Genomic DNA, 17246 nt, shown 5'->3' on the forward strand with positions numbered 1-17246 from the left:
CCTTATAGACTAAAGGAATATGAATGACTCACCAGGTAATTGAGGTTATGACTTTATGACTTTATTCTTTTTCTGAATTAAACAGATATTGTTGTGTTAATTCTGAGAGCAGACTTTATTTCAGGGAAATTTTCCCCAAACCTTGAAGATAATTATCTTAATTAAAAAACCAGAATAAATAATAAATAATAGCTTCTAAATGGTAGTCATTTTTTATTTTTCATACAGACGCATGCTCAGCTCTGTTCTGTGATTCCAGTGTAATAACAATACTGGAGGAGCACAAACTGGGGTTAGTGTAACTGGAACAAACATGGCAAAACAATCACACAGAAAAGTGTAGGGTTACTTTTATTTACATATAAAAACAAAAAGTACAGCTGCACAGTCAAAGTGACAGTAATTTCTTTTTTACACAGTTGGAAGACTAAACACAGAAAGCATCACACGGCCTGCTGGTACGAACTTAATCTTTTTGACAGCTTACAAAAACAGAATTATTACTTATCAAGGCATGAAAAGTAAAACAAAATTTCCAAAGTAATCTTCATTTAGTCTCCTAATAATCTTTGAACATGAACATTTTGGGCAGATGTTGCCAAACTGAATCCATAGCAGTGTGGTAACTACTGATTACATAAATAATTCTCCATTAAACACACGTGACATGAATAACTAGACACATTGGACAAACTAATTAGCATCGACTAAGAAGCGGCCTATCACAGTCTACTTCAGCATCTTTTATCCACATTAAGTGTAAAATGAAAATACTAGGTGAAATTTTGGTTACAGCACACATACAGTGACAACTTTTTATAGCATAGTTGACTCTTCCCTTTTTATTTATCATATCAGCAGAGTAATCAAGTGATTTGATATATAAATCTGTACAAATAATACCCTTGTTGAGGAATCTATGAACAACCTATGTACAGTACACACATGTAGAAACAGAGACAATGAAAATGAGAAGCATGTAGGAAAAAAGTGACGTCTAAGCCCACTGTAGTCTAAAATACATCGTAGAAAAGATTTTCAACTGGACTGAAGAGGAGAAAAAACATATATGACGCCCAGTTTAGATTGAATATGTACAACAGGGTAACAAAAGTAGAAATACTGCTGTAAAAAAATAACACTTTCAACAAGAAAAAATGTTCTGAAATATACAAGGAGAACTCGTTTTGAAAAAGACGGCCTTTCCATTCATTTCAGTATTTTTCTCAGGGCAAATAAGAAGCTAACTGTTGGTTTATTGCACCATTAGTGTTAGTAGTTAGTATGTATTTTAGCTCAGTAACTTTGTATCCTTAACAAGTAACTTAAAACACCCACTGATGTCTTGTCTTTGCTGACCTCTAGTGGTTTAACTTTTCATCTTGCTAGTGATGTCCAACTGTGCTTTGAGATTTGGTGACATCACTGTTGAGTTGACTAGAGGTTCAACCAAGCGGTGACCTCCAGGGCTGAAAAATAAAGCCAACATGGAAGTGCCAAAAACTGCAAAACCTTGAATGACCACTTGAGGCTGGCTCCAGAAGCCAAATAATCCCCATAGACCTCCATTTTAGACCTTAAAGCAGAAATAAACATGTTTACAGCCTGTTATAAAAGACAGTTTTGGTCTCTAAAGCTAATTTCCCATTCATGACAACTGTATAGAGGGTACATTTTTATATAACTCGCCCGTTTAAATGTTATTAAGGCTTAAAGTTCTGCACAATGGAAGCCACATTTATTAGGTAACATAACCATGGTGTAATGGAGTGTAGCGTTAGCTGTTGCTATTTCAGTGTGTTTTCAGTTCATGAACGTTAACCGTCACATTTTGTCACCTAAAAAAGTTCTGTTCAACATTAGGTTGTACTAAAAGACCCTCTAAGGAGTCATTTTTCTGATAAGTACATTTTGTTTTAATAGTTTTAGGCCTGTTTTTCACTAGCAAAAATTAGCATTAGCTTTAGCATTATCACAGCTAACCAAATACACCATGCTAACCAAACTAGCAGGTAGCATTAGGGTTATCTCCAGCCTGTCGTCCAAATATGGTCACATTTGGCTCCAAAAATCCAAGATGGCGACGGCCAAAATGCTAAATGCTTCAAAACAGGAGTCCACAAACCAATGGGTGATGCCATGGTGGGTATGTCCATTATTTTATACCATCTGTGGGTTTATTGGTGTGCCAATACTTTAACCAAAAGAGGGGAGCAAAAACACAGCTTTTCAGTCGGGTTTTAAGTTATTCTTTAAATAAATCATGTCACTATTATTTTGCAGATGACAAATAAATTGAGAAAAGTAAAGGCAAGATAATAATTTGGGTTAAAATCTGAAGTAAATGAGTGTACAAAATGAGTCATTTTATACATATTTCACCTTTCTCTGTACCTCCTGGCTTCTGTGTAAGTCATAACATGTGTCACAAATGATTAAAGAAGCCTCTCAAAGTCTCTCTGCATAAGTTCTGTGATATAAGTATTATTAGGAGAGGGAGATAATGGTTAGTACCTCAAATTAACTGTACATACACAGAAGTAATTGATGGCTAAGTGGTAGGAGGAGAGAAAGTGAGTCCTAAAAACAAAAATGTAACACAAAAGAAGACCTGGGTTGAACAGTATTTGCAAGTAGCCCGTAGCATTTCTTTTTGTACCTGTATGGTCTTCTGTATGAGTCAGGTCTTACTGCCCTGGCTGGGACAGTACAAATAAAGAACATAATTGACTTTCACTGCCTTCATCTTCAAATGTCCTTACCGATAATTCAAAACCCACGTTGACTGCGTCAATAATCAACATGCCACATTTAGTTAAATGTTGCGATGGGGCTGGGCTGATACTAGCTGATGAATGCAGAGGGTGCTGTCAGAATAAAAATATCTCTTTCAAGCCACAAAACGTTTAGCTGCCTCATTTGTCTTGCCATCATGGAGTTGCCTTTGAAATTTTCTTGGACACAAATAAAGTATAAAAAAATATTTTTTTCATTAACTTATTCACAACATATTTTTTCACTTTATCCCTTTGTTTTGTCTAAATTAAAAAAGGAGAAGAAAAAAAAATAAGACAATAAAAAACTGACCAGCTTAGTTCCATCTTGACCTCTGGGTATAAGGAACTGGGTGCACTTTAGTAAGAAGTTTGAAAGTATCCAGCACTTTTTGTTGCTCACTGTCTGTGCACCACTAAGATATATATTGGAGCACTGCTCTTAGAAGTCAGAGTCAGCATCCATAAGCTCTGCCTCCATTAAATTGGTCCTGGAGTGAATGGGTCCATAGCCGGCCCTTCGGCCTGCCGGTACCCGAGCCACGTGGGCCAACCTCTCAGACAGCCCGTCTGTAAGATCCATCTCCCCAGGGTAGCGGGAAGGCCCACTGGGCTGCCAGGTGGAGGCTGAGGGCAGGCAGCGTGGGCCGAGACCCAGATCCTCCGGGCGGTCGTTGAAGGTTAGAGGGTTAGAGAGCAGGCCATAGCTGTTCCGACTGCTCTGGTAGGGAGGGTAGGGACACCTCTCCTCACAGGACAGAGGGTGGGAATGTTGGAAATCTGGGAAGGACCCCGGCAGGACCTCCTCCTCCAGCTTCTGCTGTTCCTGCAGGTTAGCGACCAGACTGGGGTGGCATGGCAGTTTGGGCAGGCGAGGCACGGAGCTGCGACCGAACTCGCGCTGTCGATAAACCTGGTGCTCCACCGCCTCTTCCGCTGGACGCACCTCCTTCTTCCTCTTCTTCTTCTTTTTTTTCCTCTTTATCATCTCTGGTGAAATCTCAGCCTCCACCATCCACAGCCTGTTCCTCTCCTCTGGAGGCGGCACTATGAGGAAACAACAGAAAATAAGTCGACAATCAACAAAAGAAGATTAAAAAAAGATAGAAAAAAGGTGAAGAGGGATAAACAGAAGACAGGCAAGAGGGAGGGATGTAAAGCCGTAGGTGTAATGACCTCCCGCTCTCACCTGGTGTACCAGTCGGAGTCACAGAGATGTCCTGAGGCAGGATGGCACCTCGCCTGGCCACCATCTTAGTCACATGCTGCGCCCATGCTGACGACATGTCATTCGAAGGCTCATTTAGCTCAAAATTGATTCCAGCTATGAATGAGAAAAGACAAGCCACAAACTCTCTTTTTAGGGACAACTGAGGACAGTTCAAACCCAACGTACACTTAATGGCTCCCCTGCTGCGCCTCTATAGCTCTGAACTGCTCCAAGCTAAACAAGCACAGCAGCCGCGGCAGCCGCAGCAGCCTCACAGCTTACACGAGCGGAGGAATGTGTCATGCACTTCTTAGCTACAGACATAACAGTTGTCCCTGACGGCATGGTCTCTGTGCCACAAGAAAGCAAATGGAAAATCTTTTCGGGCCAAATTTTTTAAGAAAAGAACATACAGTGGTTCTTTACATCAGCACACATGGCGCCACTTTTGACATTATATTGCTGCAACACAATGGATATTAGCTGCATATTGTTTGTGGGACTCACAGCACTGAAAACTTTCATTTAAACAGTGAACAATGTGTCCTTTCAGAAACACATTCCTGGTTAGGAACGCTGTGTAAGAAATAGTCCCTAGTTGGAAACCCAGGTATATTTGCATGGCTTGATACCTCCAGCTATAAATGTGAAACTATCTTTTGTATTTTTGGTGAAGCAATCCTTTGCTATGGAGGTAAAACACAGAGCATCCTATGAATGATATGCATACACGAGGTCTTATTTCCACTATAAATCATTAAGATGCCCTGCAGTTTCAGTTATTAACCACAAGATGGAAGTGTGCAAACGTCACCAGATGTGGCTTCCACTGTTTGAATTTTTAACCCAAGTAGTGGTCAATAAAGCAAACATTCACATAAACTTGAAAATGTATTTTAGTGTTTGAAAGATGGTCTCTTAATAAAACTGAGCTGTCAATGTAGTAGAAAGATGCAAATACTTTTAAAGTTAGTGTTATTTGACCAGACAAAACAGAGAAGAAGGGCTGTGGCTGTTGCTCAAGAGGTAAAAGAATGTCGGAATAATCTGAGCAATGATTTACCGACTAGGAAAATTAACACAAACAGCCCCTTAGGTCACAACAACTTGTATAGTAGGCAAAAATTTTGGTACTTGAGTTGCAGAGTTTTGGTTCTAGGTTGTAACTGTTAGTTGCTGTCCATGTAGAGTGACCTAGATGAGTTAGAAAAGGTATTTATTAGCATCAGTCGGATAAGACAATACTTCAATAGCTTTAGGGGATGCTCCAATGTTACACTAAATTTTTGGAATTCCATAAATTGGTTATGACTGGAAAACTGTGAGTTGACAGCCACATATTCTTTACACTATTTCAGTTCAGCGCACATTTTGACCAATATTTGACTTAAGTAGCTGTCAAGATTAAATGAATAAATGAAGACAAACAATCATTTGTTCACTCCTGATTTCATCTTATGATTTAACCAATGTTTGATTTTACTTTTCTCCAAACATGTAACTACCTCTGCTTTCCAAATTAAGAAAACAAGGTATTAACAGTAGATACAAGTACAAGTAGATACAAAATATATGGGATTATATTCGCAGGAAGTATAAAAATGTATTGGGACCCGCCCCCACCCACCGTTGGGTGTAGATGAGGGGCCCACTTTTGGGACCCGTATTTCCTAAGTAACGGCTGACCTGCCACCCAGGGAGCACATAAATGCAGCAACAATGCAAGCTTGGCCGTTTTTCCACAGGAAACAATATGGCGACTGGCTTGAGTCAAACAATCTCAAGTTACAGTTAAACAGTCGCCTAAAATATTTTTCTGAAGACATTTTAGATGAGAAACAGGCAATACAGTGACAGAATATTGATCTGAGTTTGGTCTGAGTTTGAGAGATAGAAAGAGCCAGGTCTCACTCTTGATCCACTTCTATACACCTTGTGTCTGAGGTGGCCTGCACATGAAAATGCCAAAGTACAATCTGCAGTTGAAGCAACAGCCCTAGTGCAAGCTAAAATCGCCAGATGACACACAATGCTGATAATGAAGGAAAGTTTACCATAGTTCATTTACACATACTACCCACATTGCTATGATGCAAAATTGGTTAAAAATCAGCAAATATCTCAAAAAGTCAACTCTGTTTTCTGTTCTCTCAAGGAAAAATTACACTCTAATTTATCCGAACTTCAGTTTACTCAGAATAAATTATTTTTAATGACTCACCCACTGGTCCCTCATGGGACACGGTGTGCATGCTGAAGGACAGCTCCTTCTCTGGGTCCTTGTGAAGCTCCTTCCTCATCGCAAATGCCTTGGCGATCATCTTGCTCTTCTTGATCCTCTTGGGTTCATTGTCACTACGGCCAATGATCCTGACACAGGAACATAAAGCAGGTTCAGACAGAGAGACACTGACACTGTCTGACAGTTAGAAGACTGAGGATGACACGTTTCATGCCATCAGCAGCCATGTGACACTGGGCAAGACGCTGATTTCCTACATGTCTGATTTTACGTCAGTCTGGATGAGACGGTCTTAAGCCTAAACTGAAAACAATAATTTCAAGAAGCTTTTGTTCAAAGCTGGATGGAAACAAAGTCCTGTGAGTAAAATCCAAGTCACAGTGAGGCCTTGTGAACACTGTTACAAAACCAGGGATTAACACACTTGACCAAATTTATGCCTCCATTCTTTCAAATGATCAGGGTGAAAATCTCTGACAGGGAGAGTCTGCTTGGTTGGTGCATGTTTGGGACTTTCCCACACTGTTATCATATCTTTAAAACCATGTATGGACGCGGACAGGCAGGCAGCCATGATGTGAACACGAGCAGTGATCAGAGACTGATAAAGGGATTAAAAGAGAGTCTTTGCTTACTTGCACCAGGTCCGCTTCCAGATGAGGATGGTGGCCTTGGTCCAGACCCAGGTGCTCATCGCTATTCCCGTCCCAAACATGGAGAACAGGTTGATTTTCTCCACCATCAGGCTGGGCCGGTTCTTGATCGTGCACTCTGGGATCGGCTTGTTGGTCTGAGAGGCGATTGTCACGTTGGCTTCACACCTGTTGAAAACATCACACAGATGATCGGTCTATGTGTCGACCACGCCACATGTGCCTCCCACACCTTCTAGCCATATAACTGAGGTACATTCAAACGCTGAATTTGGTAAATAAGCAAGTCTTTTACATGTCAGGGCAAAGGAGAGAGCGGTTTACATTTTTGAGGCTAAATTAATTCCAATCCAGCCAGTGTCAACACTGTGGGGAAATAGGGCTGCATTCACCACTGTAAGCTGAGCGGTTGCGCAGCGGTTTTGGAGACTCAACAGCATCAGTTTGTGGATTTCTGTGTGGAGGGTTTGCAGGTGTGTAATAAATCACAGGTCTTTTTGCCACCTAAAGAAGAAGGACAATAAAAACTTACAGCACATATTCTCTAAAGCTCCTCTCCCATTCAGCCTGGTTGAAGAAGTCGTAGAAGTGGCAGCCGAAGGTGATGAAAACAAAGCCAAAGGCGAGGAATCCAAAGATACCTGACGAGGAGAAACAGAACACAGATCAGATGTGAGATACCAGACGCGTCACTCCCAATAGCAATCATACAGAGAGGACAATCCACCCAAGAAGATGATGGAATGTTACTTGCACTGTAAAATTGAAATAAGGATCTAAAATGACACTGAGGTTTCCTACTTCAGGTTGTGTTTGTTTTCTGCCCCTTTATCAATGATTTAACCAGTAGTCTATTTTACCTCAGTGTCATTTTAGATCCTTATTTCAATTTTACAGCTATGGTGTGACCTTTTCTGAGCCAGCGAGATTTTGAGAAGCTTGTTCATGCTTTTGTGTCCAGTCGTCTTGACTATTCTAACCCTCTATACACTAGCCTACCTCATTGCAAAAAAAAAAAGTTTGAAGAAAAACTAAACAGAGAGACCATATAGCTCCCAGTATCTTTGAGAATTGATTTTAAAATCTTTCTGTTGGTTGTTAAGGCTCTTAATGGCATCACCCTCTCCTATATAACAGATTCTCTATTAGCTTATGTCCCTCCATTAACCCTGAGATCCTCCACAGCTGCTCTTTTAACTGTTCCTAATATCATTACAAAAACCTTTAGGGATGCTTCTTTTAGATAGCACACTCCAAAAATATGGAACACCCTGCCTTTGAATATCAGACTTGCTGGCTCAGTGGACAGTTTTAAACAGTGACTCAAAACATAACTTTTTAATATGGCCTATAACTAGCAGCTATCTGTTTTAATTCTTCATAAGTATTTTTTATTACTTGATTAATTAATTATTGATTGATTCATGTATTTATTCTTCTCTTTTCTCCCTGAATGAGCGCTGTATAATTGTATGGTTTTATTTCTTTGCTCTTTGTCACTGTTGCTGAACTGTAAAGCACTTTGGTCTTCTGTTTATGAAAAGTGCTGTATAAATAAAGTTCATTCATTCATTCATTCATTCAGTAGTAATTTGTATTTTTCTTGCCCAGAGATATTAGTCCAGAATTAGTATGTCGGGAATGATCACATTCTGGGGCAAACTCACAAAAGGGTTGCACAGCTTTTGTGGTCAAACCTGCAGAAATAAGACCTGCGCTGCCAAGCAAATAGCGTCTCAATGCTTGTTTGCAAAAAACAAACCAAAAAAAAAAACCTGGCAAACTTCACCCAGTACAGTTTGCGCTGTAAATCCATTCAAGCAATAACTTTCCTAAATCGGACCTTGAGACACGGCAGATAGCAGTTACAAGTGATGCACAATTTATGGTGCTTTCAGCCACCACCATCAATTCTTTGTGAATTCACCCCTCTGTGTTTAGAGTGCCCAATGATGTGCCGCTAAAGACGTTTCATTTTTTCACCTAATACTCAGATTGACCTCGGTTATTGGTCTGATCATAACCAACAAATGACAAATGAAATGCCAAAAGATAATAGAGTAGAGGACATACCAAGTCTCAGCATCGTCTCGTTGATTTTGCTGGCAGCTTTCTCACTCAATAGACCTGGGTGGTTACTCTTGATGGAAAACAAAGTCATGACACCTAACAAGAGAAATGCACTGAATCAGTTGGTGGTCGCTTCTCAAACATAACAAAGCTTGACAGCTTTGGATGGAAGAGCTAAAACAGCTTTTCCAAGGATTTAGTTGTTTGACTTGAAACAAACTATCTACTCACCCCGAATGAGGAAGTAACCGCCAACAACAAGCACCACTCCGATGGGAGCCAGCACAAACCCAGCACGGTATCTGTAGTTCTTGTAGCCCACAAAACATATCCCACTCACTGAGTCTCCGTCCACCTGTGGAGCACCACACGACAGAGCAACAACAATTTAGATCTTTTCTTAAGACTAGAAAACATTTTCCAGTCTCAGAGTATCAGACTGTATGAGGTGAACAGCTCCCTACGCACCTCAGCGATAGCCAGGATGGCCACAGTGAGGACGAAGGGGATGGACCAGGTGACCATGTGGAAGTAGGAGGTTCTGCCAGACAGTGGCTGGTGGGTGGTGCCCAGGGCTTTGAAGGACGTGTGCCAGGCATAGGTCAGCATGACGAACCAAATCACACCCGACATCAGGGAGTAGTACACGATGATGAAGATGGTGACACATGACAGTGTCTCCGAAGACCTGTCGAGAACAAACAAACATTAAGACGATTTTGAAGTTGAATTTTCTAGTTGGGAATGATCTCTCATCTCTTGACTGATGCATGATGATGATACATGAAAGCAGCACCACTTACGAGGGCTCTCCAAGTCGCATGGTGTTGTCGCTCTTGCACACAATCTCTTCACGCGCTCCATCCAGGAACTGTGCCAGCCAGCCGATACTGCCCACAAAGAAACAGGCGTTGATGTAGAAGAGAATGACAGCTGGGTAGCGGTTGGAGTTCTTCCAGTCGGCAAGAAACGTGGCCTGAAATGGAGGACATGTTGAGAGTCAGAAGAAGTTTGAAAAGAAGACATCGGACAGAATTATGGATACTGTAGTTATGTCTCACCAGGGTGAAGAAGGTGCAGAGGAGGGTGATGGTGCCGAAGTAAGCGATGTAGGCGTGCATGTCATTGTGCTCCTCTTCAGTGAACAGAGGGTTGTCACACTGGATCCCGCAGCCCTCCACGTCTTTGTACCAACTGGACTGAATGTCCGTCTTCACCAGGGGAGCTTCACACTGGCCTGACATGTTGAACTTCAGCTTCTGGACCTCATTCTGCACCCAGAGGACACAAGGTGAAAGGTGAGCCTCTAACTTTAGCTAGAATACAGTAACATCTCTGTTTGTGTACCCTGACCTCTGACCTGCAGTGACAAAGACATTTCCCTTTGGGGGATCAATAAAGTGTCTCACAACATTAGATAAGAATGAAGCGTACCGAACAGCCCACAGGGAATTTGTCACATTTGAGGAAGTTGGGCCAGCCTCTCTCCTGGTCCACGATGCTACATGGTCGACGTGTAGCCAAACACAGGCTCTGGCTAGGCAGCTCCACCCGACCGTTCTCACATTTGGGCATGTAGACGGCACAGAGTAAAGGCTGGATGACCGACCAACAGCGAGGAGCGTTCCGCAGACCTAGGACAGAATAGAAGGCTTAAAGCTGAGCAGGACTGTGAGTACGACTGTTTTACTTAGACACAAATAAGACTTCAGCAGTGCGAATGAACAATATATTGCTGCAGCTTTAACTACTGTTGAGGTTCCTGTGACTTCTTGAATATGGAATCCACTTCAGGTGGTGTTCCAGTTGAAATGTCCAGAAAATTACAACTTCCCAGTGCAAATGGATCACACAACACACACACAGAGTTTTGGCACTCTAGTGTTTAAGATTTGGGAGAGAGTTTTTATGTTTAACAATAATTTTGGACTGTCTTAGACCATAAAATGTGCCAGTAAACCCGGAACTCCGTTAGCGCTTTTAGCATTTCTGGTTCTCTTGTCTAAAAGTCAATACGTTTTTTGAATGGGATTTTGGAAAAAGGCGTCAAATAAGGTCTGTGGTTAACAAAAGCTTAAGCGAGTTTCAGGTTTTGTTCCACGACATAAAACACGTCAGTAAATACCCTACTTGTGAATTTTGAAGCTTTTATGTGTCGTAAAAAAGGCGGTTGCCAACAAGTTGCTCAATACAACTACAAACCCTGTCAGGGACATTAAACGTCATCACCCCCGAACGGACAAGAGTGCTAGCATTCTGTAGCCTGGTTCCAGACCATAGACCCTGCCCACTCAACTGAGTAGGCTTGCATCTCTGGTCTGGCATACTGCAATGAATTTGCGATTTATCTCGTCCAAACGATGGACGGACCAATGAACACCGGGGGTCTAGCAATTAGCCAATCAGCGCCACGCTGATGTCAAGCTGGTGAGGATAGCAACAATGGCAACCGCTACAGATCCTACAGACCACATTAACAATGCTATTGAGGTATTTCGCCACTACTCACGTTAATGGAGGACCAAATTAAGGAAGCTGCTAAACTGGATTTAACGGCGATGCAGCTGGGCGTGCACAATGACAGAGACATTTTAAACGGGTAATGCTCGCTTGTTTTCGGCACCCCCGAGGCATGGATACTAATGACGTCAGATTCTGGGTGAGTCGTGGATCTCTACTGATTGGTTAGGGAAAAATCAAATTCCCTCCTCCTTGTAAATCGCCTTCAATGGAGGCAATGTCAGACTGAAGGTTCTAGGAGCTTCAGTCTGACACTCAGGCTAGGCAGTTCGCCATTACAGCTTCTTATTTAGCTTAAACAGTCTGATTTCCCCATTATACAATGTTTTTAAAATAAAGTGGCTGAAATGAGTTGAAAGCTTAGTGGCGGTGATGTCAAGAGTCATGCGACCATGGAGTAGTCATGTAGTCTGTTAAAGCCTAACGTTAGCTTTTTACTTCTGGCGATTGCATTTAAGCTTCAAATGCGGTATGACAGGTGTTCATATGTGAAGATTATCTCGCTGAACAAAACCTGTAAGTATCATAAACTTGTGTTAGCCACAGAGCTTATTTTCTGACATAATCCAAAACGTGATGCAAAAATCACATTCACTTTCTCTTCCGGGAACCAGCGCGATGCTAAACTTCCAGGTTTTGATGTCAGCCCTGGCACACTCTATAGGAATGGCATATATGAATTTTGAAAATGGGTGAAGGGCCCCTTTAATGTGATAATGTTGGGCGAACAAAACAAGCATTTTGAAGGGCTCTGGGAAATTGTGATCAGCATCTTTCATCATCTGACATTTTGAAGTATGGTTGCACGATAACATTGGCATGTCATCAATGTCGGCCAATATCAGCTTTAAAATCAACAATCAGAATCAGCCAACATGCTTTTTTAAAATATGCACAATGAATGAATGAATATTTCGTATGTTAAATACATGCATAGTAGGATGGTAATTCCTCTACAGAAGAGACTTAATGATCACTAAATCTAGGTGGGGAAAAAAGTGGATAAATCGATATCAGTATCGGTTAATGGTCAAATGAGTTGTTACATGTTGGCATATCAGATATCAGCGAAAAATCCAATATCGTACATCCCTAATTTATAGACAAACTGAATCATCAATTATCTGCTGTTTAATATAAAGGAGAATAACAGGTAGTTGCTGCCCTATGTTTTTAACGATCACAGTTGTGATAAAGACATACGGCATTGCAAAGATGTATTTGAGAACAGTCCTGATGATGAAGTGTGATTTTGTGAAATGTTTGTAATGTGAAACATGAGCAACTAAAATCAATCTCTGAGGATTCCTCAACATTTTATAGAGCAACAATGTCTCCAGCAACTGCCTACAATTTGATAGAAACAATCAAAAGCATACTTAAACCTCTAACAGAGCAAAAATATTGTTTCTTTGTAATTTAATATCCAGCTTAATAAGGAACAGTATGCATGAAAAAGATTTCTTAAACATGAACACGAACACACTGCAACTAACAACTATTTCATTAAAGAATAATCTGCTAGTTATTTACATGATTAATCGATAAATTGGTTAGTCTATAAAATGTTCAAAAATGCTCATCATATTTTCCCAGAGTCCAAAGTCACATCTTCAGTTTCCTTCTTTTGTTCAACCAACAGTCCAAAACCCAAATATTCTTCATTCACCTTCAATAACAAATAAAAGTAACAAATTCCCACATATAAGCAGCTGGAGCCTGCTACTGTTTGACAGTTGTGCTTGAAAACATGACAGAAACGATTATTCAATTATCAAAATAGTTGTTGATTCATTTCTTTTGATTGACTGACTCATGAATGGATGATACATGTCTCTCCTCCATCTGCTGTGAATTACACAGGAGCCAGAATAAGCCCAACATTATAAATAAAGCTCCTCATCAGATCTGGGTTATCTAAGTGCCCTTGAGCCTGTGAGGCAGTGACCTGGCTCTGACAGCTCATTAGTGAGTGCTTATGAATGTGAAGCAGAATATCTAAAACCCTTTTATTAGTGAAACTCTCCTATTGTTAGCTCCCTAACACCTATGAGTGATTCCCTTTGTTGCCTTTAATGGCTTTTAACCCTTCATTTCCTGCTCCACTGTATCACACAACCCATTGTCATACCAATTAACATTATTATCACATGTAAACAGAACAAACATAGCCTATTCCTGTGAAGTGGAACTGATGTCCTTAAACACTTATTTACTATTGTAACTGCAGCAAATAAAAGCTTGAAAGCCAAGTTCTCATTGCTTTTTTTAATATCAACATTTACAGAGTATTTCTGGTAGTCAGTAATGGATTTATAGTGAATTATGAAGTTATAAGTACTTTAAGTCAGTGAAGTCACATGAATATTCCTAATGACCCTATAGGTATTAAAAGTTATATATATGTATATATTTGCATTTATTTTCTGTGATTAACTGTAACTTTTTTTAAAAAATGTAAATCATTTAATAATTAATTTTACCTTTCTCTCTCTCTCTCTCTCTCTCTCTCTATATATATATATATATATATTTTACCTTTTATTATTTTTATATATTTTTTTCTCTTACAACAGTTTTCTTTTTGGAGGATAGAATGATTGGCACTCTTCTTCTACGACATATAAATTGATAGAATGATTGGCACTCTTCTTCTACGACATATAAAACGCTAGGATAATTGGTACTCTACGACATATAAAATATTAGTATGATTGGCACTCTTCTTCTACGACATATAAACTAAATAAAACGAGGTTAAGCATCTTTGAAAACTGACTAGGACCCATTAAATCTTACCAGACCACATGGTCAACTTCTCAAAAGCCTCTTCTTGGGTGCTTGAGTCCTCCGCCAGGATCAAAGAAGTGTGTGTGTATGGTAAAGGTGATCCCAGACATGTGTTGTATTTAAGTGCCTCGCAGGTTGTGGTTTTCTTGCAGTTATCCTCAAATATGGTCCCGTTTGGAGACAACACCGCCCCGGCAGCCCAGACGCAAAGCATCCCGTAAAATCCAACAATGGGGCTCCGACCCTGGGAAGACATCTTGGGGAGGAACAGATTCAGCGGTGCACAAATAAAACCACTTTGAATTCTTCAATTCTCCTGTTTCCCAGGTACCCCAAACATGAAGTTTTCTTCACTGGATTTAAAACAAGTTTCCAAACGCAGCATGGTGCGGGAAATCTGCAGGGCGCTTCACAGTTTTCTCGCAGTCCTCCCAAACTTTTTTATTCTGCGCTTCTCGTCCGATCCCTGCTGGATCCTCCTGGATTCCTTCATCATCCAAATCCAAACAGCTCCAAAAACACTGTCCCCAACTCTAAAAGAAACGCATCATCAATTTAAAACCATATAAAGAGTTCATTTGAAGCATTTTAGGCTGAGTATGAAAAAGACATCAGGCCGAGAAAGTTGCAGCTTCGCCCTCCCCCCACTTCCAAAAAACTTGCCATGAAAAAGTCTGGATGTGTGTAATAGGATCTCTGGCTCAGATGCACCACCCCCTTTTCTCCCTATAGCCCCCCTTTTTTATGCTGGCAGAAAAATAAGATGATAAATTATCCTACATCTCTCTACGTGTCCCGAAGAGTGATTTTAGTCCCGGTGAAGTGTGTGATGAGAGCTTTCAGAGGCTGTGTTGTGTGTCCCGAGTTGCAGCTCAGTGTCTGCTTGTTTTTTGTCTCTGGTATGCACATGGTGGGGGAGAGCCAGAGCAACAAAACCTCCCCTCCCATCCCCCTCTGCAAGTGGAAGAATGTGCCTTATGGCAGGCCTTCTCAAAAGTTTCTCATCTCAAGGACCCCCAAAACAACACAGACCCCCACCTGACAGGTTTCCTCTCATGTAGCTTGTGCAGATTCATACACCTGTAGGGTATTATACATGATAAAGTCACCAGCAGTGCCTACTCCAAGGCAAGGCAAGTGTGTTTAGATAGTGAATTTCAGCAATAGGGCATTTAAAGTGCATTAAAAGTATTGAGACCAAGATAATTTAAATGAAATTAAAAGCAGTCATCCTTAAGAGTGTGAAGCCGAAATGTTTCTCCCTTATATCCCTTAAGCACCCCCAGCTGGTCCTCAGACCTCCTGAGAACTACTGATCTACCAAATCAATATACAGGGGCTATAATACAGCCATTATTAACATACTAAATGTATTTAAAATGTGTGTGTATGTGCACTCAAAGTTATATCTCAAAACTCATTTCAGTAGAGCTTCATATCAAATCTGTATCATGAGCTTTTCAGCATCTTTGAATAAGACGCACATGGTGCACAAGAGACAAGCCAGCACACAGATACATATTTGAATTAAAGGAAAATACATTAAAATACCTTAGATTAACCAACATATCTATGTAATCCAAGAGTTTGTGTACTTGTAATTATTTAATTTAATTTAATTTATTTCTTTTTCTTTTTTCCCCTTAATGTATTTTTCTCTGCATTAAACTTTTCTCTATCTGGCATTTATGTTTCTACTTATGTAAATGTGAAACTGTGAATATATATGTTTACTTAAATTTATTTATTTACTTATTTGTATGAATGTATGCTGTATGTAAATTTAAGGACGGTCCAGTACTGAGGGTGGGTGTGGGGTATATATATCCAGAGATTTGATTTAATTGTTCTGCGTTCACGTTGTCCGCTTATTTATATTTGAAAATAAAAAAGACTTTGATAAAAAAAAACAACAACCTCAGATTAAATAAATAAATTGTACAAGTATTCATGCCAAAGAAATCCAGATATGTAGTACTGTTACTCCAGTAGCCATGATATTGGTATTACATATTCAATATAGGTATAAGCATGGATGGATTACTGAACGGGCAGCGGCCCTAAGTGTCAGGAACGTACTGACCAGGAAGAGACGCAAAAAGACTGCAAGGAGATGAAAACAAACTGTATAGAGGCAAAAAATAACTACTAAAACAAGCAAAACAACCACCAAGAAATAAAATATAACTACAGCGAGATCCAAAATAACAAGTAAAACAAACAAAAAGAGACACAAAAGGACCAAAAAAGGACATAATTACACAAAAAGATGCACAATGCGTACAACAAGACACAAAACAACTACAAAAAAAGATGCAAAACCACCACCAAGTCTGTGTGTCTTGTTCCTATGGTGGAGACGTGGTGGGGTCTTTTGCATAATTTCGCCCAAGGGTCCATTGTCTTATAATCTGTACTTATGTATGTACTTTTTTACTGTATATGAGTGGCTGTGTGTCTTTTTTAAAAACCCTTTATTTAACCAGGTGGTCCCTTAAGATGGAAATCTCTTTTACAGTTTAAATATCAGTAGAATACAACAGACAGGAAATACAGTCATCACACACACAAGGAAAAGGCTCAAACCACCTCAAGTAAAGCAGCTACATTTCTCAGCTACGTGGAGTTTTAACATGGAGAACATAGGAGAAGGCTTGTTTTCCCATCTCTGTCCAAATCTTTGGAACCTGCTAAGAAAGTTTGGATCCAAAGTCATGATGATGATGACAGTCTGAGTGTCTCAGCCTTTATCAATAGTCATATAATAAGAATTACATGGAGATTCAAAGAGTTTTGAATGGCTGTCCCATGTATATATGACAGAAGATACAGTGTGTATGCTGAGTATGTGTGTGTGGGAGGGAGGGATACAGTTAATAACTCAAAACTACATTAAGTCAGTCTCCTTTGGGACGTTCGTAATGGACTGGGCTTCCTGTCGTCGTTAAGGTGGCTGCAGGGATCTTTAAAAACTGCTAAACAGAAAA

At 40.3% G+C, this 17246-nt stretch overlaps 1 protein-coding gene across 1 annotated transcript; it reads right to left on the reverse strand.

Moving 5' to 3' along the window:
• Positions 1–311: 311 nt before the first annotated feature.
• On the reverse strand, positions 312–15139 carry smo (smoothened, frizzled class receptor). Its single transcript, XM_049566939.1, has 12 exons — positions 14269–15139; positions 10384–10583; positions 10011–10220; positions 9753–9925; positions 9418–9637; positions 9181–9304; positions 8953–9045; positions 7412–7520; positions 6862–7047; positions 6206–6354; positions 3964–4098; positions 312–3821 (listed from the first exon to the last, which is right to left on the reverse strand). Exons 1-12 carry the CDS (start codon positions 14513–14515, stop codon positions 3217–3219), a joined length of 2451 nt encoding a protein of 816 aa, XP_049422896.1. The 5' UTR covers positions 14516–15139; the 3' UTR covers positions 312–3216.
• Positions 15140–17246: the final 2107 nt, after the last annotated feature.

Source organism: Epinephelus fuscoguttatus, linkage group LG22 (assembly GCF_011397635.1).
Source record: "Epinephelus fuscoguttatus linkage group LG22, E.fuscoguttatus.final_Chr_v1".
Lineage (NCBI taxonomy): Eukaryota > Metazoa > Chordata > Actinopteri > Perciformes > Serranidae > Epinephelus > Epinephelus fuscoguttatus.